The sequence below is a fragment of the Kickxella alabastrina genome (assembly GCF_025024165.1).
Source record: "Kickxella alabastrina strain RSA 675 chromosome Unknown BX661scaffold_24, whole genome shotgun sequence".
NCBI lineage: Eukaryota > Fungi > Kickxellomycota > Kickxellomycetes > Kickxellales > Kickxellaceae > Kickxella > Kickxella alabastrina.
Window position 1 is genome coordinate 80,822 of NW_026251495.1, and position 12,873 is coordinate 93,694.

The following is a 12,873-nucleotide window of genomic DNA, read 5'->3' on the forward strand; positions in this document are numbered from 1 at the left end:
TGTCACATTCTTGTATCATGGATAGGTTATAACTATCTTATATGGTATTACCTTACCAATGTCTGCAAATTTGCCTACCGTGAAATGCTTACAATGTTGTAATTGGCATTTACAAACAGATAGGCATAACGTAATACAACTATAGAACTCAGTACTCCAATAGAATAAAGGTATTGTAAGGTTTATCTTTTGCATATAATTCCGTGTTAGACAATATTTTATCAATACTATTTGTGCTGTTTTTTCCTTACCTTTACCTCAGAACTTGGAATACATTGTTCTTTGGAGGAATATTGGTGTATTATTTTATCCATAGCGTCTGCTGGTTCAGGGTTGGGCATTTTTATAATAATAAATTCTATAAAAAATATTAAAGCACTTTATAAACTTGGGTGTATATTTCAATTAAAATGAGAGATGATGTTGTGCAGCCTGAGGATATGGAAGTGGATTTTGAGGTTGAGAGTCGCGAAACAGGTTTCCACCTACATGCTGATTGATAGGGCATTAATTAAATCATGCAGGCGTAAATTAGGGGGGCATTGCATTGATGCCCAAACATGCTCCTCATTTTGCAATGTACACGCATGAGTGCACACACACAAAGACCACAACATTGACTTGCCAAGATACCGGTCTGCTCGCAGAAGATACAGTCTTCATCAACGGAGCGCATAATCGATAATGTGCACAACAAAGGCGACAAGGCACATATATAAGATGAGGCCGGCGCTAGTAATACTTTAGAAACATCAGTAATAAAGCCTTTTATAAATTCAACCCCATTTTCTAACACTAGACAACCAGTGCTCTTCACACCCCCTCTTATTATAACAAATAAAAAGGAGAAAATATAATTGACCATGAATATTTTTGCTGTGAAAAAGCCTCTAATTTTCATTTATTCAGCACATACTTTTTTATTAGCTTATAAAAAAATAAAAATAAAGCCTCTTGTTGAAAATCATCCTGCTTTTTATCTTTATAATCCTGCTTTTTGTTGTCCATGGCAGTGGATGCAAGCGGATACCTTTAAAATAAAAGGTTATTGTAGGCTAAAACATGCAGTATAAGGTATACAATTTTGCATATCAAACAAATATCAAACAATAGCGGTAATTTAAATTATACACCATTAATGTGTACTAAATACAAGATAAGTAGTAACAAGAAATATGCCTTCTTAGCTCAGGGGCAGAGCGTTGCACTCGTATGTGTTTAAAGATAAAATAATCTTCATACAGATTAATGCAAAGGTCGTCAGTTCAATTCTGGCAGCAGGCAATACTTTTTTATCATATTTTTATATGATGCGTGGCATGGGTTATAGGCAAAATTTTGATTCAGAACCTTTATTTTTTTGGTTTCGTGTATTTTTTTCTTTCATTAAATTATTATTTTTTATCATACTTTTAAAATTCAGAATAAAAAAAAAGAAAATGGGCAGTTACAAAACACTTTCCTCCAGTTTGAATTGGCCCAGCGGGCTCGGCGACCAAGGCACGGTGACCTTGGTGACGAGCGTCGGTCTAGGAGCCAATGACGGCACGGTTTTAATTCCGCATTTCCTCACGAGTGCATATGAGCAAAAATTGCCTGCAATCTTGGTTAGTTTCACACAAACGTATAATCATTATTTGCATATTATGCGCAAAATGGGTATGGCCAAGACCAAGTTCAAGTTTGTCAATGCTCTGGCTACTACCATGGTTGGACAGAAGGAAGGGGGGCTGGAGGCTTTGCCTTTGGTGACTAGGCCGGACTATACGTTGAGGCGTGGTGAATGGAGTGGATTTTTCCAATGGTTGAGTGACCAGACAACTATAGCAGCAGCAGCAGCAGCAGCAGCAACAGTGGAGGTGGAGCAGGGGGAACAGGGTGGTGTGGTTTTGGTCGTGGATGGATTATGTTCGTTGGTAGATTTAGGCATGGATATATCGGAGGTTGTGTGGTTCATGGATTGCTGTCGCAGAGTCTTAGGCTCGAAGGGAAGAATAGTTGTGGGTGTTTTGTTGGATGAGTTTACGGAGGATTTGGTCAGGGAGTTGGTCAGAAAGTCGCATTATTACTTTGGGTTTACGGCTTTGGTCTCGGGATCGTCCAGGGATATCTCTGGTCAGGTTACCGTTGTGCCTGGTCAGCTTTATTGCCAGTTGCAGAATCTGCAGAACAACAGTGGTGGTGGTGGGAGGGAGTTTAAACCGCTTGTGCTGCATTACTGTGTTTCTGACACCAATGTGCAGTTTTTTTCGCCCGGTCAGTCGCACATAGTGCTTTGAAATATAAAGTAAATAGAAAAGAGCAAGGAAAAATAGATAGAGAAGAGATATACAAGCCAGATATAAAAATATCGTGGTGGTGGTGGGGGGTATTTTTATAATAAACAAGAGAGAGAATAAGAGTTGAGAAAAATCAATTAAAAAAAGTGGAGTAGTGAGGTTTCTTATTCAAAATACAGCGGCGTGCGTTCCTGAATAATGCATAGTCAGCGACGATTCGATGGCGATCTGCGAGCACACAAAGTCAGCAATCAGCCCAGCAAAAGCCAAAATGTCCGCAACCGATGGCAATACTGGCATATCACTGTTGCTGTCTGCAACACTCAACAGTGCATCGACAGTCTGCTGCCGACGTGATTCGGCCAAAAGCTCCTCGCAAGTGACCCTTTGCTCGTCCAAGGGCATGGTCGCGGTATTTACAGTAATATAGCCGGACCGGTTGTTTTTCGCGGCCCAATTACCAGCAGCGCCACCAGTACTAGGACCGGCGGCTCCGGCACCAGCTGCTGCTGCTGAGGCCGACGAAGCTGGGGAAGCACCGGCATTTGCCTTTTTGGTGGCGGCAGCAGCGGCCGCAGCAGCAGGCGAAATATCCTTGTGTGGATTGAACCGAGGCATGACACTGGCAGTCTGTGGCTTCACACCAGCGGCAGCAGCCAATGATGGTGATGATGCGGAAGTCGTTGGACGCGCCGCAAGCACAGCAGAGGGAGTGTTGGTTGTGAGCTGATGCAGCTTGAGGCGCAGCTTGTGAACTTCGTCGCGCAGTTGGGTGTTGTCCCTCTTGGACACTGCCAGCTCGGCCTTCAGGCTGTCATTCTCCTCTTTGTAAACACGGGCCTCGGCCTCGAGCGTCGAAATGTACTCTACAATTTGAAGAGGGTGAAGAGAAGAGTGTGCAATTTTATGATTAGTAATGCAGTACATCCATCAAAAATGACATAGCAAGTGCACCATACACAAGCATAAACACACAGTGAGAGAATATTATTATTATTGTCGTTGTGGTGGTGGTGGTGTCTTACCCTTGCGGCGAACGCGGAAATTGCGGGCTGAGATTTTGTTTCTTAACTGGCGTCTCTCTTTTGACGACAAACTCTTGATGTCAATGCCCTCCATGTCAATATCGTCAAAGGTGTCATCATTGGCGTGCAACTCGGGAGAACTTCTCTTGGAAGAAGGCGCAGGTCCAGGTGCAGAAGCAGGTGCAGAAGCAGGTGCAGGCGCAGAAGCAGGCGCAGAAGCAGAAACAGTGGTTGCTACAAGCTCGCGTGCGGCCTTCTTCTGCTGGGGTTGGTTTTGCTGGTGACTCTGGCTGCCAACTGCGGATCGCTTAGCGCTAGAAACATTAGCAGCAGAAACAGATGCGGCAGCAGTAGCAGCAGCAGCATTCAAGGCCTGCTGCTGAATAGTGGTCTGCTCACTGCCCTCCCCCTTTACTACAAAAGCAGCGCCTGGAAGCACGGCTGACGCCTCCTCCTGCTTGACAGCAGCTACATTATAAGCATAAGCATAAGCATCAATGTCGATTTCCATTTCCTCCTGCCCCTTCACGCCAGAAGAAGAAGCATCATCGGAAGAAGAAGCAAGAGGCGAGGGTGTAATAATTTCAGATGGCAGTGGCGCCAGGGCCTCCATCAGGGCAGCAGCCAGCAGGGCATCCTCGGGGTCAGAGGTTTGAAGAAGAGAATTAGGGTCCACAGTCTCCTCTGTTGCTGGCTGGTTGACTGCCGTTAGAAAAAGCTGAAGGAGGAGCTCGTTGCTGTATGCGGATGATTTGTCTGTTGTGATATCTGAGGAGTTGTCGACGAGTGACTGGTTGATGAAGGAGTCGAAAGAATCCATTATATTGGTTTAAATGAGGAAGGAGAATAATAAGTCGTGCAAATTTAATAATAATAATAATAATAATAATAATAATAATAAGTAAAGTGAATAATGAGGGTGTAAAAAATAAAGAGGGGAAAGAGAGCGATGGATGAATAAATGCGTGCCAAGAATGTCTTGTGTTGATGGACTTTAAAGGCAAGAACGTGGAAATATGTGGAAGGTTTAAGAAGGCAGCAAAAAAATATAATATAAAAAAGCACGAGGATGGGTGGGGGTGGTGGTAGTGGTGGTGATGGAGGTAAAAAAACAACTGAAATTATATTAAAAACTTTCAAATAAAATAGGAGAGAGGGGGAGGGAGAGGGAGAGGGACCGCACAATGCGCTTCAGTTCATTCTTTTTATACTTGTGAATTTTCTAATATCAAAGCAAAAAGAAAAATAGCAATCGCTGCTGCGGGTTTTTATTTCCTGTTCTGCGCAAAGAGAAAGCGGGAAAACAAAACAAAGCAGAGTAGAGCAGAACAGAGCAGAGCAAAAACAAAACAAAACAAAACAACAAAAAAGCAATAAAGGGAGGAGGGTGGCTCGAAAGAATGAACAAAGTGTGTATGCGCACTGTTCCTTAAGCTCTTTATTTACTATGTGTTTTTTCACTCCCACTGCCTTTTTTTCCTTTTACTATTTTCCTTTCTCTCTCTCTCTCTCTCTCTCTCTCTCCCCTTGTCCTACTTTTTTTATGTTTTACAAAGAGGGGTCAATTTTTTTATTGCTTGATCAACCGATATGCGCGGGTGATAATAGAGAAAAGGAGGAAAACGTGACCAATTTTTCTTCATTAGCATGGGAGAGATACTACACTGCCAAAGTGTAAAAAAACGCGCGCTCAGTTCTTAGTATTTTTCCATCTCGTTTTTTGCTTTGGCCAAATATGTTACAAACTGTGGCTTTTTCTCTCTTTTTTTTCTCCGTTTCGGATACACAAAAAACAACGAAATTGTCCGCACTCGGAACAGAACAATGAAGGAAAAGAGGACATTTATCAGTTTTTAACGCAATTCATTCATCCATTCATTTGCTTGGCCCCTCCCCCATCTGCTGCGTTTCGGTTAACGAGGCAGAAATGAAAAAAGAGGCACTCCGCATAATGAGATTACCGTGCTCCTCCCCCCTCTCCTTCTTTGTTTCTCCTTCTCGCCAATTCGACTTGGAAAATCGACGCTTTGTTTTGTTTTTTGTTGGTCTGATCCTATACCCACTTCAATTCGCTTCAGTCCGCCTCACCTCAGCTGATTTCATTCCAATTAATTTCAATTCGCCTCGACTTGGCTGATTTCATTTCATTTCAATTCGCCTTAACTCAACGCAACGCAACTGATTCCAATTCATTCCAACTGATTCCAATTCATTCCAATTCATTCCAATTCAACGCCCCCCCCTCCTTGCAAATGACCGCCAGTAAGGTCATCGAGGTCCCGCTCGCCAGCACCAACGACGTGCTCGAAATCGACTGCGACAACCTGCCCGAGGACGTCGAGGTGATCTGCGACATCCTGAACAAGGAGGTGCCGACGCTGCGGTTCCACCACATCTTCGCGCTGGAGTACTACAAGCAGGGCTTCGTCGACAAGGCGATCATCACGCTGAAGCGCGGCATCGGCAAGTCCAACCAGCCGAACTCGTCCGACAAGATGCAGCTGCTGCTGCTGCTGGCCAACATCTACGTGCAGAAGGCCAAGACCATCCACGCGGCGGCCGAGCGCGAGCTGTTTCTGCAGATGGCCGGCACGCTGCTCAACGAGGCCGAGCGCACGTGCCCGGGCGACGGCGACACGGCGCTGGTGCGCGGCATGCTGGCGCTGGCGCGGCGCCAGCCCGAGGCGGCGCTGCGCGAGTTCGCGCAGGCCAAGGGCGTCGCGGCGCTGATGGGCACGGCGCGCACGCTGTTCGGGCGCAAGCAGTACGCGCAGGCGCTGGGCGCGTACCAGCAGGCGCTGGCGCTGCGGCCGCGCGGCCGGCCCGACCCGCGCATCGGCATCGGGCTGTGCCTCGAGAAGCTGGGCCACGCGGCCGACGCGCGCCGCGCCTTCGAGCGCGCGGCGGCCGTCGACGCGGCAGCGGCGGCGCCCCTGATCCTGCTGGGCACCATGGACCTCAACGCGGCCAAGCTGGCGGCGCAGCAGCAGCGCGGCGCCGAGGCCGCGGCGCTGGTGCGCAGCGGCATGGCGCGCTTCGAGGCGGCGTGGCGGCTGCAGCCGGCCAACGCCGCCGTGCTGCTGCGGCTGGCCGACCGGCTGTGCTGGCGCGGCGGCTGGGAGCGCGCACGCGCGCTGGCCGAGCGCGCGCTGGCGGCGGCCGACACGATGGCCATGCAGGCCGAGGCGCACTACGCCGTGGGCCGCGCGCTGCACGGCGCGGCGCGCTTCGACGCGGCGCACGACGCGTACGCGCGCGCGCTGGCCATCAACGCGCGCCACGTGCTGGCGCGCTACGGGCTGGCGCAGACGCTGCTGCAGCGCGCCGACATGTCGGGCGCCGAGGCGGCGCTGGCGCGCGTGCTGGACGCGCAGCCGCGGTGCACCGAGGCGCTGCGCGCGCTGGGCTACCTGCACGCGCGGCTGCCCAACACCAAGGCCAAGGCGCTGGAGTACTACGAGCGCGCCATGGCCGAGCTCAACGACGCGCCGCGGCTGGACGCGGCCGGCGACGCCGACCTGTTCCTCGAGGCCGCGCTGCTGTACGAGGCGACGGCCGCGCGCAAGGCCGCGCGCGCGTACGGCGTGGCCGCGGCGCTGCTGGGCGCGCGCGCCGTGCCGGAGCTGTGGAACAACATCGGCGCGCTGGCGCACACGACCGGCGGCGGCGGCGACGCGCGCGACGCGTACCAGCGCGCCGCCGACCTGCTGCGCGGCGACGCGTCGGCGCGCGCGCGCCAGACGCGTGCGACGCTGGCGTACAACGTGGCGCTGCTGTACGAGCGCGCCGGCCGCTGGCGCCGCGCCGAGGCGCACTACGGCGCGCTGCTGCAGCTGGCGCCGGGCTACGCCGACGCGCGGCTGCGGCTGGCGCACATCGCGCTGGTGTTCCGCGCGCAGCCGGACGCGGCGCTGGCGCACATTGCGCGCGTGCTGGCGCAGGACCCGCGGCGCGCGGCGGCGCTGCTGCTGCGCGGCACCGTCGAGCTGGCGCGCTCGCGCGTGCAGGACGCGCGCCGCGCCTTCGAGGCCGTGCTCAAGGACGTCGCCAAGCACGACACGTACGCGCTGTGCGCGCTCGGCAACTTCCACCTGGCCGCCGGCCGCTCCGAGGCGGCGCGCGCCGCCGAGCTGCCCGACGCGCGCGCGCGCGTGCGCGAGCAGGCCGCCGCGAGCTACCGCCGCGCGCTGGAGTTCTTCGACAAGAGCCTGCAGATCGACGGCCGCTGCGTGGCCGCTGCGCACGGCGCCGCCATCGCGCTGGCCGAGCGCGCGCCGCCCGCGGGCGAGCTGGCCGCCGAGGCGCGCCGCGTGTTCCAGGACGTGCGCGACGCCGCCGTCGCCGGCCTGGGCCCGCCGCACGTGACGGCGCCGGCCGGCGACCTGGCCTGCCGCCACGGCGCGCTGGCGGCCGGCGCGCCCGCTCGCGGCCACCCGGCCGCCGCCGTGTGGCCGCCGGTCATGAGCGACGTGATCCTGTGGGCCGGCGTCAACGCCGCGCACGCGCTGGTCGACGCCGGCAGCCACCGCCAGGCCGTGCTGGCGTACGAGGCGAGCCTGCGGCGGCTGCGAGCCTCGACGCGCGCGCTGCTCGACGCCGCGCCGTGCGCGCTCGTCACGGGCCTGGGCCTGGGCACCAAGCCCGACGGCGACGGCGGCGGCGACGACTCCGACGACGGCGGCGGCGACGACTCCGACGACGGCGGCGGCGACGACCGGGTGTCCGCGAGCGAGCGCGCCGACCGCCAGCGCGCCGAGCGCGACATTGGCCTGTATCTCGTGCGCGCGCAGTACGTGCACGCCAAGACCGCCAAGGACCTGGCCACCATGCGCCAGGCGCTCGCGGGCCTGCGCGCCATGGCGCCCAGCGTCGCGCTGCCGCTCGACAGCGCCGCTGCCCCTGCCCCTGCCCCTGCCCCTGCCCCTGCCCCTGCCCCTGCCCCTGCCCCTGCCGCCGCTGCCGACCCGGCCGAGCACCCCTTTTCGCCCGATGACGGCCCGGTGCTTTTCGACCTGGCGCTGGTCGAGCAGGCCATTGCGCAGCTGACCAGCGACCTGCCGGCGTCGCAGCGCACGCTGGCGGACCTCGCCCAGGCCGCCACGGACCTGGCGCACAGCACCGCGCTGTTCACCTTCCTCGCCAAGCAGAGCCAGAACCAGGACCGCGACCAGGAAAAGCCAAAGAAACCGCAGTACAGCCGCACGTTGGCCGGCGAGCGTGCGACCTTCGGCAACACGCTGGCGGCGAAGCTGTCTGTGAAGACTGAGGAGCAGCAGAAGCTGGAGAACCAGCGCCAGGAGGGCGTCGACCAGTGGCGTCGCCAGCTCGAGGAAGAGGAAATGCAGCGCCGCACGGACGCGGAAACCCGTGAGCGTGAGCGTGTCGAGATGGAGGCTCGTATCTTGAGAGAAACCGACGAGCGCAATGCTGCTTTGCGCGAGCAAATGACCATGGATGCAGCGGTGAATGCTGCGGCGTTGGCGGAGGATGGCCATGGTAAGCCGAAGAGAGCGAGAAATAAGAGAGACCATGACCAGGCTGTTGCGGAGCAGGACGAGTACGGGTATAAGCGCACCCACAGGAGCAAGCCGACAATGCAGCATCGCCATAGGGTGCATGATGACGATGATGGCCTGGAGATGGAGATGGAGAGAACTCCGTCCCCTGCGCCCATCAAGTACAAGTCAAAGGCCATTGTCACTGACTCGGAGGACTCGGCTGACGACATTGGCGATGATGAACGCAATGACATGATGGATGTTTCCAAGAACAACAACTAGCCTTATGCTTGTTTTTTTGCTTTTTGTTTTTTTTGTTTTTTTGTTTTTTGCCCACATATGCTGTGTTGGTTGCGAATACAATTTTTTTTGGTTTTTTTAACGACCACCAATCAAGCTTTTAAGTTATCACTCACCCTCACTCATTTTCATTTTGCTCGCCGAGGCAGTTGATGATGATGCGCAATATTTAGGCCTGCCGCAATAATATCTCCTGTTCCTAAAACCACCGTCTGATTTCAAACATTGATTATTCCGCTGGGCGGTGGAACCACACCATCCCAAAGAGATGCAGCCATTAACAGACGTTAATTTTATGTGTGTGTGTGTGTGTGCGATCAAACCGTAAGGAGGGGATAGAAGAATAAAGGATAAGCTGAATAATTGGTGCTGCTTCCCTATTATTAAATATAATATGGAGTAACACTGAAGAAAAAGAATGGGTACAAATATCTAAACAAAAATTCAAATAACCTGCAAATCGACATATTATATCCCACATCCAGATTGCAAAGAGAAGGCTTGTGTTTGGATTTTGGCCTGGACAAAGTGACAGGCGTCGCTACAGACTCCCGCCGGGTTCAGCCGTACTCGGATGGTGTTTTTTTATGTAACAACAAAACCAAAAAAAATTGTTACTGCTGCAAATAAAAATTAGAATGTAAAAAATAATTTGTAATCGCTCACGGTTAGACTCGAACTAACAGCCTCCTGATTAACAGTCAGACGCGCTAACCAGTTGCGCCACGCAAGCTCTTCTGATTTGCCTGTATTTATTTGCGTACCCAATCTAGTAATCTGATTGTTTGATTGATGGGAAATTAGGCACCAGTAAATGAAAAATGTTGGCGTTTGTTTAAATCTGTCCTAATATAATAACAATGTCGATTATGTTTTGTATATATTTTATTATTCTAATTTGAATGTAAAAAATGTAACCAGTGTAACGAAATGAAAAGAATATACCTTCAGAGAATAAAACAAAATAATGCCTGCTTGTCATGTTATACCTTGCTGATGCAAACTCAAAGCTAATATTGTTATCTAGATTTTCCTTTCATGCAACGTTGATTAGTATTTTACTCATCTGTTAGATACACTGGTGTGCCTACCATTTCGGGATGCTTCATAAGTAGGTGGGATGCTGATAAACAGGTGGTGGGCTATATACTTTCACATTCTTAGTTAAGAGGAAAGAAAGTTGAACTGTCAAGAGAAACTCTCATAACTGGTCTGTTCTTGACAACTCTCTCCATGACAATACTGTTATTTTGCAACTTTCTTCCTGAATGGTTATTATTTGTCACTGGCTGTAGAATATATGTGGGATATTGTGTTGCAGTCCTTGGTGACTGAGTAGTAGTAACTCTTGACAATGTGGCATTTGAATTTGACTGTGATTTTTGTGCCTTCAGCATTTGTACTGGCATATGTTGTAATGCACCAGGTGGGTAGCCATCTATGCACTTGCTGTTTTTCTCTATTTTAAGCACAAAATTTAATTTATCCAATTTATATTTTTTCATTAACTTCTCGACTTCTAACAAACGGCTTTCATAATAATTAAAATTAGAGATATTTTTGCTCTCCACAGTAAGGATTAGTTTGTCTTTATCGTCAATTTTTGCGCCTGGTGCGGGTAGCTTTTTAGCTTTCAAAGCCGCAAACATTTGGATTAATACTTCTTTAACCGTAGTAGAGCTGAGTATTTCTAGAGGAAATATGTATTGTTCTCCACGGTATGTGTATGTGGCAGTGACCTTGGGCTTGGGCTTGGCCTTGGGCTTGGCCTTGGGCTTGGCCTTGGCCTTGAGCTTGTTTTGTATAGAAAATGCGTTGAACAAGCTCATTGTTATAGGTGAAAATATAAATAAAAAAGAGTAGAGTGGTGAAAAAGGTTAATTTTGTTAAACCGCTCTCAAAAGTGTTTATTTATAGGTATATAAAATACAATTATTTCTACAGACAAATGCTGGTTTTATTTGTATATTTGTATTTAAATAATCTCTACAAAGGGATGTGCGGGCTCATTTACTCTACTCCTACTTCAATTTTTAAAAGAATTTTATTTGTTTTTTGTCTTTTGAAGTATAGGTATGTTTTTAGAAGGCACAAGTTGTTACACTTTTATTATTTGTGTTTTATACTAATTTTTTTGTCAAACCCTGCCATGTACAATTTCTATTGGAGTATTAGTTTGTGTTTACTGCCTGAACAACCAAAAGACAAGTTTATTGGAATACCGAAATATTTGCTTTATAGTATTACTTTGTATTTATTTATTTGGTATCATGTGGCCACTTTTTTTATTTGAAAGCTACATCAGAGAAACCGCAGCAGAGCCATTGTATGTCTATTAATATACAATGGTGCGTGTTTAATGAATTCAATAAAAATATCAATGACAATGCCAATTTTATTGCATTAAAACAGGAGCGCATACAAGCGCCTAAAACAACGTGGAAAAGGCAAACTACCAAGGTCAGTATAGAAAAGGTTGATGGCCAGCTCAGTTGGCAGCATGAATGAAGCATTGCTTTTTAAACAACTGCATAGTAGCCTTTTTTGTCAAACTCGTAGTCTTTGGGGTTGGATGTTATACCAAATCTCTCAGCAAAAGAACTATGTTTAAAATACTGCTAGAATCAAGCTGTATGTTTAAAAACATGTTAATTATGTTTGGTATTTTTTTATTTTGGATGGTTTTGTAAAAATAGGTTTATTTAACATTTATAGCTCAGGTAAAACATAATATATAAACAAAAATATACATCGAAAAGTGAACTTCCCGTTGCTTGTCTTCTAATACTTGATATTTTAAAATTACCAACAGTTACATTTATTACATGTGAATGTATCCAATAAAGCAAAAACAGGAAAATTCAAATGTACATTTTTTGACTGGGCACTGTCACAAACTAGTGCTAATAACCCTGTTTGCTAAAAAGCAGCATTGATTTTATATATGATTATTATTTAATTACAAGCTAGATACTCTTTGCTCACCACTTGCTAATTTATAATGCTTATGTTTTTGTTCTGCCTAAAAGCTGGTTTTCTTTTTGGGAAAAAAATAAGCTGATAAGCAGAGTGTTGGTCAAGTTATTCGTGCTAAAACAAAATCAACCTAATTGGTGGGCCATTTTATGCCAAAGGTACTACTTTACTTATACTTTGCTGAAAGATATTTTTCATTGGTTGGGATTATGTGTGTTATGTCTAGGTGTGGGTGTAAGGGATAAATTGAACCAATTAAATAAATTTCTGAAATGTCTGAAGAAAAACTAAAAAAAAGCAGCACTGCCCACATGGCACTGTAAAGGTCTAGTTCTATTTTATGTGCACAACTAATGTCAGGCATGGGTATTACGGCAATAATAACAAACTTGTCTGCGGTAACTCTTGAAGATGGAAAGAGTGTATCCAGTGTGTGGTTTGGGCACCACACTTTCATTGATTTTCGATATCTCAAAACCTTTAAAATAAGAAATCATTATATTGTGAATCGTTGATATTCGACTTGTCTTCTGTTTTTGTTTTTATTAGTATCTATCATTTCATTTAGACGTTCATGAACTTTGCGCAATTCCAAACGAAGCTCTAATTTTAGATCTGCTATTCTGCATTTCTTCATAAACGTTTGAACTGTACCTTCACAATCCTGCCAATGAAAACTATTTTTTGGTTCACTTATACTTACAAGTTTTAGCATTTCAAATTTACTACACAATGCTCCCGGTGTTGGTATTTTTTTTTGCTTGAGTTTATCATATATTTCAGCCATTAACTTTT

At 48.7% G+C, this 12,873-nt stretch overlaps 4 protein-coding genes and 2 non-coding genes across 6 annotated transcripts; 3 read left to right on the forward strand and 3 right to left on the reverse strand.

The window, feature by feature from the left end:
- Positions 1 to 1,177: 1,177 nt before the first annotated feature.
- On the forward strand, positions 1,178 to 1,284 carry BX661DRAFT_t100. The gene has a single exon. It is a non-coding gene; the product is annotated as a tRNA-Thr (tRNA).
- Positions 1,285 to 1,396: 112 nt separating this feature from the next.
- On the forward strand, positions 1,397 to 2,378 carry BX661DRAFT_58080 (uncharacterized protein). The gene has a single exon (XM_051539285.1). It carries the CDS (start codon positions 1,440 to 1,442, stop codon positions 2,277 to 2,279), a length of 840 nt encoding a protein of 279 aa, XP_051389451.1. The 5' UTR covers positions 1,397 to 1,439; the 3' UTR covers positions 2,280 to 2,378.
- A 69-nt stretch (positions 2,379 to 2,447) lies between these two features.
- BX661DRAFT_172936 (uncharacterized protein) lies at positions 2,448 to 4,124 on the reverse strand (the record flags this gene model as incomplete). Its single annotated transcript, XM_051533821.1, has 2 exons — positions 2,448 to 3,145; positions 3,305 to 4,124. 2 exons carry the CDS (start codon positions 4,122 to 4,124, stop codon positions 2,448 to 2,450), a joined length of 1,518 nt encoding a protein of 505 aa, XP_051389452.1.
- A 4,073-nt stretch (positions 4,125 to 8,197) lies between these two features.
- On the forward strand, positions 8,198 to 9,493 carry BX661DRAFT_187109 (uncharacterized protein). The gene has a single exon (XM_051537151.1). The coding sequence runs from the start codon at positions 8,644 to 8,646 to the stop codon at positions 9,082 to 9,084; it is 441 nt and encodes a 146-aa protein (XP_051389453.1). The 5' UTR covers positions 8,198 to 8,643; the 3' UTR covers positions 9,085 to 9,493.
- A 268-nt stretch (positions 9,494 to 9,761) lies between these two features.
- On the reverse strand, positions 9,762 to 9,835 carry BX661DRAFT_t115. The gene has a single exon. It is a non-coding gene; the product is annotated as a tRNA-Asn (tRNA).
- Positions 9,836 to 9,839: 4 nt separating this feature from the next.
- Positions 9,840 to 10,967, reverse strand: BX661DRAFT_58115 (uncharacterized protein). The gene has a single exon (XM_051539286.1). The coding sequence runs from the start codon at positions 10,929 to 10,931 to the stop codon at positions 10,263 to 10,265; it is 669 nt and encodes a 222-aa protein (XP_051389454.1). The 5' UTR covers positions 10,932 to 10,967; the 3' UTR covers positions 9,840 to 10,262.
- Positions 10,968 to 12,873: the final 1,906 nt, after the last annotated feature.